A 15,057-nucleotide genomic window follows, 5' to 3' on the forward strand; every position below is an offset into this window, starting at 1 on the left:
ACATGGTGTAAAGGCAGTTGTGAGACTAAAGAGAGGATACTGCAGTTTATGTATATGCTACTGTGAAAGACCGATATCTGGCAAATGTCGATATTCTCTGGTGAATGTCAGCATTCACATAGTCACTTGGTGTATGTACGAAATATTTGCTAAATATCATTATTTCTCACTTACACCGGCAAATGTCGACATTCAGCATGCACTGATGGTGAATGTTGAATAAAATTATTTTTATTACGTTAAGACAAAAATGCAACTTTTTAATATATGACATATGTCAAAAACTGTTGAACCTAAAACGAACAGTACATTCTAAATCAGAAAAGAAAATAATACGAATAATAAACTTACACATAAATTATGTGATTAACGTTATACAATGTTATTTATTACAACAACTTAAACTGTTATGACACTTTGAATTGCACAAGAGTCCCTTGCTTTTACAACTGCATTTAGTCATGGAACACTTCTTTTTGCAATTACAGCATGTATAGCCTTGCCCTCCACTTCTCGAATTAGTTGCAGCTGCTTCTCTCAGCAACATTTCTTGAGAAGAAATCTCATCTATTGAAAGTAACTTTTCTTTACAAATTATGAACTGATTACTGGTATAAAGCTGCTTGAGGGTACCATTTTTGTTTGCTAATTTATAAAAGTCAGAGTCTTCTATTCCAACAACAACCGCCAACACATTTCGGGCATCTGTACGACCACGGTCGACATCAGGGACTTGTATTCGTACGGTATCACCAATTTGAAGAGGAGGAAATTTTCTTTTTGAGGTTTGTAATATTTTTATTGCTTGCAGTAGAAGATGCTTCTCTCTGGCTGTGTCTTCTCGGCTTGTCGTTTCGACCCCCACCAGAGCTTATCTGTGCTTGTCGACATATACCGGTGATGGTTCGAATGTATAATAATATAACCAAATATTCGGTCTTTCACCGATGTATTTGGTATGTGACGACATTCACCGGAGAATATTGACATTCTCTAATTTCGGTCTTTCACAATAACATATACACACATGCCAAAAATATCAGGAATATGAAGGAATTTTTGAAATGGTGGCAACTTTGCCAAAAGATGTAGATCTCCTAACTGACTCTCATTATTTGCCAATAATGAGACTTGGTTGACAGAGGACTTGGTTGATAGGGGGATGATGGAATTATAGGGATATAATTGAGGCACACAGTGTTTTTCAGGGAGGATAGAGAGAGAGAGAGAGAGTAGGGTGAAGGGAAGGGTACTGCTAATGATAGTAAGGGCATTGCAGCAAAAAAAAAGGATAGGTGGCCAGTTAGGAGGACAAAGATGTAGAAAGCAGAGTTCATTCAAGGCTATATCTGCTGCTATAGGTTAAGGAGTGCAAAGGAAGATAACTGGCAGTGCCTCTGACCAGGCAATTTAATTAATTAATTTTATTATTATTATTAGTATTACCTGACCTCCATGGAGTTAAAGGACTCATTGCAGGAGGTCTCTCATGCAAAAAGAGCATTGAACCATGCCTTAAATCCATTCACTGTTTCCACACTCACCATACTTTCAGCAATGCATTCCACTTACCATGCAAACAGACTGCTTCCTGCTCACATCCTCCTTATACAGCTTCCATGGATGGTCTCTAGCCCTTGCCTCCATCTTCTCCACATTAATTTGGTAACAATCCTCACTAAGTTATATGTCTCAATCATATCTCTACTTCTTCTATTCACAAGTCTGTGTAAATTGCATTCCCTTGGTCTTGACTCATATTTGACATTCCATAGACCTGACACTAACTTAGCAACCCTTCTCTGAATCTTCTCTAGTTCATCCTCCTATAAACCAGGTGACCAAATCTGTACACAGCAATCCATATGTGGCCTGATCACGGAACCATTGCTTCTGCATGTCAATGTTCTCTCATTATTGCCATAATCCATTGGGATGTTCTTGTAATTTTAGCAATGTGACCCCTAAACTTCAAGTCTCTCTCCACACTCACTTCCAGATTGCTCATCTCCTCCACCTCCTTCAAAATTTCTCCATTAATTATATACTCTGCATCCCAACCTTGCCTACCAGATTTCAAGAGCTTGCAGTTGCAACATTAAATTGATGGCTACACTCATTTGTCCAGTCACATAGTCTATTCAGAATCTCCTGCAAGGCTATAACATCTGCTCTACTTCTCATAGTCTTCTCAACTTTGCATCATTGGCAAACAGCTTCATATCTCCAGTTAAGTCAATCTCAGTGTCGCTAACATACAAGCAAAACAATAATAATCCCAGAACAGATCCCTGTGGCACTCCATTGTGACTTTCTTTCTCTGGGATACCACTCTTCCATACACAAACTGCTGATACCTATCTGACAGCCAATTAGTTATCCAATTTACTTGTCAGTTATCTAATCCCATCTATTTCAGTTTAGTTACTAGCTTGTCCTGTGGCAGTCTATCAAAGGCCTTTGAAAAATCCAAGTACACCATCATATATTTCACTGGTTTTGAGATCCAGTGAAATTAGCAGCTAAGTGAATATTTTATTTTGTTCTTGTTATGTTGTTTAATACTTGTTAATACTGTGGCACAGTTCAGTACCTAAACCTATGATGAATAGTTACTTTTTTAGTAATTTTGTATTTATGTATTTGATAACAATCCTTGAAACTGGATGAAAACTGATTGTTCAATAGTTAGTAATAAAGTTTACAACTCTCATAAATCATTGTCATATAAACTCTTTCTTGTACTAGTCAGATAGATAAAAATATTTATCTGACTAGTCCCAGAAAGACTAGTACAAGAAAGAGTTCAAAATATTGAACTAAATGAAAAGTTATTAAAAATAACACTTGATTTTGCAGGAGAGGATTAGGTTTATGTTGTCTGGGTGGACCAATATATGCTGTTGGTGGACTGGATGATACAACTTTCTATTCCACTGTTGAACGTTATGATATTACTTCTGATACTTGGAGTACTGTTGCTTCAATGAATGCAGCTCGTGGAGGAGTTGCTGTTGCAGTATTAAAGGTATATTCTTTCTGCCTAAAGTTTTAGCATTTCAATACTCTGTGAGAGAGAGAGAGAGAGAGAGAGAGAGTGTTTGTACAAGGCTTGAGAAATGCATCTATCTGCTTGTCTGTGACAAGTAAGAATTTTTAGATGAGTAAAAAATCAAAAGAGGAGTTCTGATTCTATGGACACTGCATAAACATGCTATTTCACTTACTGTTATTTCATCATCAATGTTACTTTCAGCCACTTCTTTCATGCTCTCCTTCATATTTTGCACACTATCATTCACTGCTTGTGTATTCTCCAGAACAAACTTTTGCTATCTTTCTTTACATTATTAATATTCATCACTTAATTTTCCCGCTTTCCACATGACAAGCATTTCTTGCACTTACATATGAAACATTTACAACCTATTCTCTCTCTCTCTCTCTTTCTCACTCTTACTTACTTACTTTTGCATGTAAAACTGAATGCAAGAATTACAGAGGAATTTCTCGAAGTGTTCCAGGGGAGATTTATGCAAGCATCATTGAGGAGAGGTTAATAAAAATTGTGAAAGTGAAACTTGAATAAGAACAAGTTGGTTTAAGCCAAATAAAGGTTGTTGAGATCACATTTTCTTATGAAAAATAGATGAGAAATTGTGGGAATGTAACAAGGACTTGTACTTAAGTTTTGTAGACTGGAAAAGACATACAACAAGATGCCCAGAGAAAAGCTTTTCAGAATGCTACAATTACATATGAACAATACATAAGTATATTTTTTTTACTAGAGGTCAAGCCAGTAGAATTACAGTTGATCAAAACATCATTACTTTTGCATACTGTTTGAAATATAATATAGCTTGTCTTTATATGTATATACTCCAGACGATGACCTTAATATGAAAGTCAAAACAATGAGAAATTAAGTAATTATTCCTAACATGGTTGTAATATCTTTAATTCCAAAATGAATGTATGTTTACATTGTTAAGTCAGTAGCTACAATATAAGGAAATACAAGAAGATGGTTTGATATCAGATCAGGTATAAGAACACTGTACTCACTGTTATTCATCATCTATACATATCATATCATGAAAAAAAGGGGCATTAAACCTGATATTATTATTATTATACGGTATCTCCATAGGGTCTAGCAACTCATTGTGGGAGATCCAAACTAACTATTATACACACAAAACCTATCATACTTCTCCTTAAACTCAGTCACTATCAGGGAAGTCACAACTAATTCTGGCAATCCATTCCACCCATTCACCACTCTCCATGCAAAAAAATCTGGTCCGCATATCCCTATTAACCACACTCTTATACAACTTCTACAGATGGCCCCTAGTTCTCTATTTGTCATATATTGAAAAACTTCTTTGCATAAGTTTTATAAATCCCCTTTAATATCTCAAAATTTTCTATCATGTCTCCTCTTTTTTGCCTATGAACTAAACTCTATAACCCACAAACCTTCTATCTATCCTCATCGAGAGTATTTCACAGATCTATCACCAGCTTAGTTGACTCTGAAATCTGGAATCTTTTCTATCGCTTCCTGGTCTGCAAGAAACCCAGATGATCAAATCTGTGCACATCAGTCAAGATGCAGCTGAATCATAGCCTTAAAGAGGGATGATAACTTCCTTATTTTTACTTGTTAGCTTGTTTTCAACATGTGAGTAATCCTTTGAGCAACTTTAACAACTTTTGCAATCTGCCCTCTGAACTTCAACTTTCTATTCACCATTTTCCCCAAGTTCCTAGTCTCATCAATTTCCTGCAATCCAGTACCATCAGTATGCTACACCATATGTCACCTTTTCAATCTAAAGTGCATAACCTTACATTTTGCAACATTAAATTGACAATCATTTGCTTTTGCCCAAAATGCAAATTTATTTCATTCATCCCTCAGGATATCTACTTCACCTTTATCAACTATTGCTTACCTGAGTTGTGAATCATCAGCAATCAACTGAATATACTCTTAAATCTTTCCCTGTATCACTGATATATAAATTAAAGAGTAAAAAGCACTGGCACAGAACCCTGATGTACACCAGTAGTAACCCTCATTCACCTAGATTCCATTACACCATATACTACTCTGGTGTCAATGTGTTAGCTGTCCCCCCCCCCCGAATCCTTGTTACTAGCTTCATATCCATTCCCATATATTCCAACTTTTGTAATAGTTTTTCATGTGGTATTCTGTCAAATTCATTTGCAAAGTCTAGCATTATCATGGTATAGCCATTTCCCTTATTTAATTCTGCTGTCACTTTATTATAAAATGTGAATAAATTACTAAGATCCTTAACAAAGCCACTGCCCAACATAGAATATCGCATCCCTATCCACCCACCATTGGATTTTATCTTTAACCAACTTTTCCAGTACTTTAACAACCACTCCTGATATACTAATTGATCTGTAGTTTGTTATCTCTGTCTTGGAGCCACCTTTAGGTAATGGAACTATCTTACCTCTATCCACTCCCCTGAACCCTGCCGGAGCTTTAGATTCAACAACTTCATCAGAAGCAATGCCAATTCTCTTGCATGTTCACATAGTACATAGGCTGACATGCCATCCAGTCCTATTGCTTTGTTCATATTCATATTTTTCAATATGCTGAACACCTCATGTTCATCTACCTCAAATTTGATATGTGTCTCTGTCACATCATCATCATCTATTCATTGGGCATCCACAGATGTCATTTGGTCACTCCGATGCTCAGTGGTGCGCTGCACTAGTGTCCTTGCCATATAATCCTGTTGTATGCTTTTCTGGAGGCTTCAACACTCTGAAAATCAGTCACTCCGCAACTCACCATCCATCCATCTCATTGGTGGTCTACCCCTTTCTCTTTTTTCCAGGAATTATAACTTTTATTGCTGTTCTGGGAAGTCCTCCTTCCATCCTTTCAATGTGCCCAAAATATTTTAACTTTCGTCTGTCAATATCCTTAAGGAGCCTTAAAGTTCTACTGATCTTTTCTAACACCCATTCATTTCTATGACTTTCAGTATATGATATTCTCAACAGCCTTCTGTAACACTACATCTCAATATCAGCTATCCTTTTCTTATCTGACATCTTTAGATTCCAAGTCTGACATCCATAAGTCGCTGTTGGAAAAACAACTGCATCCAAAATCCTCAACTTTGTTCTCATGGAAATAGATCCATCCTTCCAGATTTTAGACAAGTCTCTGACTGTTATTTTAGCCATTCCTAATCTTCTTCTGAACAGCAATTCTTCACATTGATAATGGATCCCAGGTATTCAAGCTTGCTAACTTCCTCAATTCTTTCTTCATTAAGGTACACTTGTTTCTCAAGAGCTTCCCTGTTTGTATTTCCTTTGAGAACCATAATTTTTGTCTTGCTAGGATTGAGTTGAAGTCATCTATTTTTACTGATCTTGTTAACTTTATCAAGAATTTGCCCTAGTTCTTCCCTATCATTTTAGAGGAGTACGGTATCATCAGCCATGCCTCAGATTACCGATCATTGTATCACCTATCCTAATTCCTGTCTTGAGTTCATCCACTGCTTCACGCATGAAGTCCTCAGCATATATACTAAACAAGTGAGGAGAAAGTAAACATCCTTTCCAACCTGAAGCCGATCAGTTAATCCAACACCTGTTCTTCTCACTGTGGCTTTTTGTTCCCTGTACAAATTGGCTATCATGAGTATGCTGAACACAGTCAAAAGCTTTAGAGTAGTCTAAGAAACACAATACCATAGGGAGTCTAAATTCTTTATATTTTTCTATGATCTGTCTAAGGCAGTGATTTTCAATCTTTTTCATAACACAGCACACCTAGACTAATTATTAAAATTCTGCAGCACACTAAAAATATATTATTTTAATTTTTTTGATGATCTGGCAAAAAATAGGCATAATTTTGATTGATTTACACACACAAGAAGATGGAATACCAGAGACTAATCTTTATATTTTTCTATGATCTGTCTAAGGCAGTGATTTTCAATCTTTTTCATAACACAGCACACCTAGACTAATTATTAAAATTCTGCAGCACACTAAAAATATATTATTTTAATTTTTTTGATGATCTGGCAAAAAATAGGCATAATTTTGATTGATTTACGCACACAAGAAGATGGAATACCAGAGACTAATAAATAAATGCGCAAATTATGACATTATTTCTTTCAATTAATTTGTTTTCATAAATCTTGTGGCACACCTGAAGACCTCTTGCGACACACCAGTGTGCCATGCACTGGTTGAAAATTGCTGGTCTAAGGCAAAGGATCTGATCTCTGGTGCCTTACCTTTCATAAATCCTGCTTGTTCCTACACTTTTGCAAAATGATCACTCAGCAACTCAACTATTTCTTTTGCCTCTGTCACTTTCCTACCATGAGCATTATTTAAAGTCACCTTACCATAGTCATTTTTTTGTCTTACTTGCTTCATAACAAAAAAAGCTCTTTTGGGTTTACTTTGGCCTGCTTACTTAATTTTCATCATGAAAGAAAGAGGCATTAAACCTGATATTATTATTATATGGTATCTCCATGGAGTCTAGAGACTCAGTGACTATCAGGGAAGTCACAACTAATTTTGGCAATCCATTCCACCCATTCTCCATGCAAAAAATCTGCTCCGCATATCGGAAAGGAAAGGATAATTTTTCTGGTCCGCATAAAGGAAAGGATAATTTTCTCTCATAATCTGATTTGACCTTTCTTCTTGCTTGCACTTTGTACTGCTTATGAGTAAGCTGATCACTTTTTTCTTTCTATTCCCTTCACAGTATTTTTTTTTTCCCACTCTGGTTTTCTATCTCTACTCATCCACTAAATTTCCACTTGATTTATCCTCCTGACCTTGGGTGTGCAGTCTGATACTGCTTCTCTCAAATACTCTCTGACCACTTCCCATGCATTACTGACATTCTTTCCTTCTCAAGCCATGACAATGCTTCAAGATGACTCCTAAGTCTTTCATAATAACCAGATATAGAGTTCAATATAAACCCTTTCTTGAAAGAGAATTTCACATGTTTGGCAACTTCCCAGAACAAGACTGCATGGTCACTCTCCACAGTTAGAGGCTGAGTGTCTACCTTGGCTATGGATATATCTTCTGATGCTATTATCAGATTCAACAGTCTTAATGCCTTGTCCCATCTATAACATGTTTCATGTAATTATCCCTTAGCAACTGCATGAATTCCACTTCCATCTTACCCTGCCCCCTTTCCTTCTTCTTCCCATCTATGTCCCCATAATTAAAGTCTCCCATAATAATTGTTCAGTGTGCACTCATTGTGCTAATCTGCTGATACATGGCATCTTCCTGTCAACCTCCTAGTCTATAGCAGCAGTCAACAATATATTTTGTCTTGGTCTCCATCTTACACCAGATTTTAAAAAACCATCACCCCCACCCCCCAGATTTTAAATCCTCTTTAACTTCCAATTTGGTTGGTTATAATTCTTAAGCTATCATCATCAATACCAATCACCTCCTGTCCTGTTCCCTCTATCCTCCCTGAAAATGCAATACCCTTTACATTCTATCCCCATAACTATATCATTTTCTGTCAACCAGGTCTCATTGATGCTTATAATTTTTGGCCAAGTGGAATGACCAATGCTAAAAACTCCCCTCTCACTTATTCCTGACACTTCATGCATTCGTGTACATGCATTTCAACATTCCCTGGTACTCACAGTTACCGTTGTGTAATGTCATTACCAACCCATTCAAATTGGAAACCTATGAAATCGCATTCAGTCTTGTATCATCGTTTCCATATGCACACTTAATTATCACAGGTTTGGCCAGACACATACTTGATTGCATTGTTCCTAATATCTCTGGTTTTGTACTTCTAATTCTAACTAAAAACACTTTTTCCAAGCATCTAACTCCAAAACTATTTGAATATAGTTCCTTTTAAAATAGTTTTTATAGTTCCTTCTTGATGGGTAAAAGGATAAAATCCTTTTGTCCATCAAATTCATTCCACCTGCACAATCTTCTCATTGACTCATTAACAATCATGGCACTTCATCTCAACTCTTTCCTATCATACTGAGGTAGAAGACTCACAATTTTTACTTCCTTACTCTTCATTTTTGTTTCTTTCAACAACTCTTTCATATTTTCTTTCTTTCCTTTCAAATCATTTGTTCCTGCCATAATAATCATCTCTTTCACTTCTCCCTTCTGCAAACTAACAGTGTCACTAACATCCTTGATTTTCACACTTGGGAAACATGCTTTCATTACTTGTTCATGAAGTATATCCTTATTTCAAGTTTCTTGCACTCTCATACTTTCTGAATTCACTTTTCTTTCCCTATTCTCCTGCCTGCTGTATCACATGACAATCGTTTCTCCAGTTGTTCTAGTTCCCATTGTGGCCTGTGAAGTACGCAATGTAAACACGTTACTTCACTATAATAAATTTAGTTTAATCCTTTATCCAAGTGTGAGCAAACAAAGTTTGCACCTGAAAGTATCTTCAGGATTGGGGTAAGGTGGTACAACTGAAGCTGAGCAAAATTAGGGAGTGAACAGATGACATCAGTGACAGAATAAAATTTGTGGTCTCCAATCTTTGATCAAAACCAACTCTCATATCCATAACTTGAAATTGGTTTGAACGCTGTCTTGTATACTGCTAGTTTCATATACAGATATCCAGAACATGGTCTGCTAGGCCTGACTTGCCATAGTGATAATGCCGGATGTATCTTTTGTGTTTGCTGAAGTGGATGTTCACAGTTCTTCCTGTTTGAATGTAGTAGGCTTGATTACATGAGTAGGGTACTTCATAGACTCCTGGATGTGATAGAGGGGGAATGCTGTCCTTGGGTGAGCAGATAAGGGTTGCTAATTTGCCACATGGTCTGAATGTGGTGCGTAGTTCATGTTTATTAAGAATTCTTGCAATCTTTTCGGATGTGCCTTTAATGTATGGGATGGTGACTGTTTTGTTGTAGTTCTCTGTGGTGGATAGTGGGAGGGATTTCTTAGGGGCGTTTAGTATTTTGTTTATCTTATGGGGATTATAGCCATTGGCCAAGAAGGTGTGGCGTAAGTGAGCCAGTTCAGCAGCAAGAGCATTGTCATTGGAACAGATTGTTCTCACTCTGTGGGTTAGCGTTTTTAAAATGCCATATTGTTGAGAAGGGTGATGTGTGATTGTTTGTGTAAATATCTCCCTGTATGTGTGGGTTTTCTAAAAACTGAAAAGATTGCAAGAATTCTTAATAAACATGAACTACGCACCACATTCAGACCATGGGGCAAATTAGCAACCCTTATCCACTCACCCAAGGACAGCATTCCCCCCTCTATCACATCCAGGAGTCTACGAAGTACCCTGCTCATGTAATCAAGCCTACTATGGTCAAACAGGAAGAACTGTGAACATCCACTTCAGCAAACACAAAAGATACATCCGGCATTATCACTATGGCAAGTCAGGCCTAGCAGACCATGTTCTGGATATCTGTATATGAAACTAGCAGTATACAAGACAGCGTTCAAACCAATTTCAAGTTATGGATATGAGAGTTGGTTTTGATCAAAGATTGGAGACCACAAATATGAAGCTGAGCAAAATTAGGGAGTGAACAGATGACATCAGTGACAGAATAATATTAAAAATGAAGATATTAGGTAAGAATTGACATTGATAGCATGACTTTATCAATTATGCCATTTTTTCACTCTCCAAATATTTCTTTGTCATAGTTGACAAAAAAGGCGTGTGATGCCAAAAATGCTATGGATTGTTTCAGTCAGAAGTGCCCTAGAAGACTTTATTTAGTATGATGATTCAACGGCCGTGAGCCCCTTTACTGGGAGGTATGGCAGCATCTCAGCTCCCCCTATTTTTATTTGGGCTCTGGACTGGCATAGCTGATGAATCAGACCTATGGCTTGGGGGGGGGGGGGGAACTGTCTTAAGTATTCCTGACTGTAATCCATGTGTGTTCACAGGGCTGGTTTGCCTGTTCTGGAGGATGAAAAACCCAAGTTTCCGGGTGAAAAAAAAATCCTCTACCTCTGTATGAGACTGGCTAACTCACATTTCATCGAAAGAGACCAGATAGAGGTTCCTCACATCACTGACGGGAATCAAACCTAGGTCTTTCTGACCAAAGGGCTTTGTCTATACTGACTGAGCCATGGAGGCTCCTCCCAGAAGACTGGAATATTAGATATGACCAGTACTTTATAAAACAATAGATGCTGGTAATCATTCTTTGCTATTAGGGGTGACTGAAAATTAAAAGGATATGAAAAGGAAGACTAAAACATTAAGTATATAACACAATTTATTAAGCATAACTTTATGGTACAAGCATATAAAAAATAAGTAAAATATATATGATAATTTTTAATAAATATTTTGTATAGCAGATAGGGAGAATGTGAAACTGGCTATCAGGAGATTTACTGAGGAGAGTGAAAGACAATAGTGTGGTAGGTTGGTAGTTTGTATGTTGTCCAGGTTGATGAGTTGCAGCAGAGAGCAAAGATCTTGAATGGAATGTTAGCAGAAATCTATAAAGAGAAAGGAATGCAGTTTGTGAATATGTGGGATGAGTTTGAGGGATGAATGGAACTGTATGAGAGTGATGGACTGCATCTGAATAGTTCTGGAGTGAGTCACTTAGGAAGGTTGCTGCTAGAAGGAAGTGTAATGAGTGATTCTTGTAGATAAATTTATATGTTAGTTTACACATAACTTTAAATTTTTCAAGAAATGACAACATATACTAAAATATTAATTAAAAAACTTTAATCAATACCTTCCAATATTTCAGCAATGTTATGTTGCCATCTTCTGGAAACATAAAACTATGATATGTGCATGCAGGCACTAACAATGAGCAAATGAGCAGGGAAAATTCCACAAACAGATAGAGGGTACAGCCATGGGTTCTCCATTCTCTCCACCATTAGCAAACTTCTTTATGGAGACTTTTGAAGAAAAAGCCTTAAACTCAGCCCCACACAAAAACCCACTGTCTGGCTATGGTACATGGATGATGTGTTCTCTATTTGGCCACATGGCTTAGACACACTCCACAACCTCCTAATGCACTTAAACAATCAACATCCCAGAATCCAGTTCATCTTGGAAAAAGAAACAACAACAGTCTCCCTTTTCTAGACACTCTGATTACACCAGCCTGAGGGATCCCTGGCTTTCTCTGTTTACAGAAAACCGACCCATACAGGTAGATACATTCACCAACAATTCTGCCCCCCCCCCAACAATATGGGATTATAAAAATCCTATATAACAGGGCTAAATTAATCCATTCAGACAACAATGCCCTAATCACTGAACTTAACCATATCCTTAACACCTTTGGGGGTGGTAGCCAATGGCCACAACCCCCAAAAAATATTAAAACCAGTTAACCACAACAACCGCCACATCCCTTCTTAACAGAGATTACACTAAATCTATCATCATTCCGTATATCCGAGGCACCTCTGAAAAGCTCACAAAAACCCTGAAAAATATGATCTGGCTACCTGTTACAAACCACATAAGAAATTGGCATCCCTTATCGGCTCCACCAAAGACCAGCCACTTCCTCTAGACCTACCTGGAGTATACCAGGTCCCTTGCAGCTGTAAACTGTCTTACTATGGCCAAACAGGCAGAATAGCTAATATCAGGATATTCAAACACAAAGACTACATCCAGTTTCACCAATAGACACTCAGGACTTGCAGACCATGCACTAGATACCCACCACAGAATATGCTGGAAGAAAGCCACTTTACTACACTGTAGCAAATATAAATATGAAAGATTGTTCCTGGAATCAGCCTCAGCTCTAAAAACTTCCCAAATCTCAACAAATTTGGGTGTATGAGACTACCCCAAATTTGGGAAGCTTGCATCCTTAGAACATGTCCAACAGCCAAGACAACCCAATTTAGCCTGCTAGGGGGCACCTTTAGGACTCTAGGACTAATGTCAGTTGCCTTCTTCAGCCTCATTTGCTCGTTGTTAATGCCTGTGTGCACATATCATAATTTTATGTTCCCAGAAGATGGCAATGTGACATTGCCAAAATATTGGAAGGTATCGATTCAAGTTTTTTAATTATATTTTAGTATACGTTGTCATTTCCTGAAAAATTTAAAGTCATGTAATGAGTGATGCGGACAACAAGGTATCAGTGGAAGTCACAGATGATGTAAATGAGCAGGAGAGTGGACTAGGTGAGACCGAGATGGTTGTGAATTGAGAACAGACTGTAAGAAGAGGACTGCAAATTGGGCAGGGAAATTGAGTAGGCCAGGGAGAGTCCAGAGAGACATGGTGTAACAAGTGTGGATTCTGAAAGTGGTAATGAATGCACATGCAGATGGTCAGCATAGGATTGGAATGGTCAGGAATGCATGGGGAGTTAGATCTGAGGGAGGGGAGGGGGCTATGTGGGGGCAGAAGATGAGCAGATAGGAGCAGCTGAGAGGTCACAAATTGGAGAAAGCATGTGTAGGACTGGCTATAGACCAAGAAATGAATTGTTATGTTTATTTACGAATGCAGGAGTATCAGAAATAAGGGAGATGAAATTGTTGTATTGATTGAGTTTATGTACCCAAAAGTAGTTGGAATAAGTGAAACATGGTTCAATGAGAATGACATCTTAATGACAATAAAAATGGAGGTATATAATGTTTTTCGTGAAGATAGGAAAGGCAAGAAAGGGGGAGGAGCTGATAGTAAGGGAATTATGTCCATGCAAGATTGATACATGAGGAGAAAAAAGTGGCAGTGGTGGTTTTGAAGCAATAGGGTGTGAAGCGAAGATTGATAGAATGAGATATTTGGTGGGGTTGCTACAGGCCTACAACTATAAGATTCTCTTTTCTACAACTATAAGATTGTAGAAGGTAGAGACATAGAAATGTATAGGCAGCTTGGCCTAGTGAGCAGAGAATGGACTAGGAGAGTGGACCAGGCGAAACTGAGGTGGTTGTGAATTGAGAAGAGAATGTAAGAAGAGGAATGCAAGTCGGGGCAGGGAAATGGGGTAGGCCAGGGAGATTCTGGTGAGACATGGTGTAACAAGAGTGGATTCTGAAAGTGGTAATGAATGCACATGTGGATGGTCAGCATAGGGGTGGAATGGTCAGGAATACATGGGCGATTTCATCTACGACAATATTGATTGAAACAAAGAGATAGCATCAGAGAATAAGGGGAATACATTTCTTGAGTTCTTAAGGGAAAACAATCTTAGGCAGTACATAACAGAGGCACATGATTGAAAGTCTTAGATCTATTTATATCATCAGAGGATGAAATTGTGAATGGAGTATCTGATCTCTGGTTGGCGAAAGTGACTAGGAAGTGATCTCTTGGGTTGAAGCCAGTCACTTAAATACTTCTATAAAGAAGGGAAGGCTTACTGACAAGCTTAGGAGACAACTGGGAGCTATAGTGTGGAAAGAGGAGTTGAGTGGGAAGAATATATAGATGCTGTGTGGGCATTGATTAAGGGTTATTTAACATCAGCGATGTCTGAGTATATCTGAAAGGTGAAATGACTAAATAAAATAGGAGTGAAATGGATGAATGAAGAGATTAGGCATAAAATCTGGAAAAAGAAGGCACCTGTGGAGGCAATAGAAGGTGAATGTTGGTAATAATCAGTTGCATGAAGAGTACAAAGAGCAGGCCAAGAAGGTGAATCAGCTGGTAATAAACAGCAGAAGTTCAGTATTTCAGTAAGAGAAGAAATTGGCCAATCAAACTAAGAAAAATCCTGGTGAGTTCTTTCAATATGTGGTGAGTAGAAGCAAATTGACTATGGGATGCTAGCTGATGACACTGGCAGATTGATAACCAATGCAGAGGATATAGTTGAATTATTCAGTTTATTAGTGTATTTCATCCTCATGATAGCAACCCCAGGAGAAGCTAGAGTGTAGTGGGTATGGCAGAGGAGGGACTGATCATGAACGAGCAGGAAGTATATGAGGAATTAAATAAACTTGATA

At 37.8% G+C, this 15,057-nt stretch overlaps 1 protein-coding gene across 5 annotated transcripts in view; it reads left to right on the top strand.

Annotated features, from left to right (window-relative positions):
- LOC150104800 (kelch-like protein 8) overlaps positions 1-15,057 on the top strand; it is a 235,894-nt gene that overhangs the window by 154,515 nt on the left and 66,322 nt on the right. For all 5 annotated transcript variants that reach the window (XM_090395976.1, XM_090395978.1, XM_090395979.1 and 2 more), the window contains exon 6: positions 2,860-3,028. In XM_090395976.1, the coding sequence (XP_090252102.1) occupies positions 2,860-3,028 (169 nt within the window). The remainder of the gene's footprint in view (positions 1-2,859; positions 3,029-15,057) is intronic.

The sequence above is a fragment of the Typopeltis vanoorti genome, chromosome 7, assembly GCF_054136105.1.
Source record: "Typopeltis vanoorti isolate ZY-2024b chromosome 7, IOZ_Tvanoo_1.0, whole genome shotgun sequence".
Classification (NCBI taxonomy): Eukaryota; Metazoa; Arthropoda; class Arachnida; order Uropygi; family Thelyphonidae; genus Typopeltis; species Typopeltis vanoorti.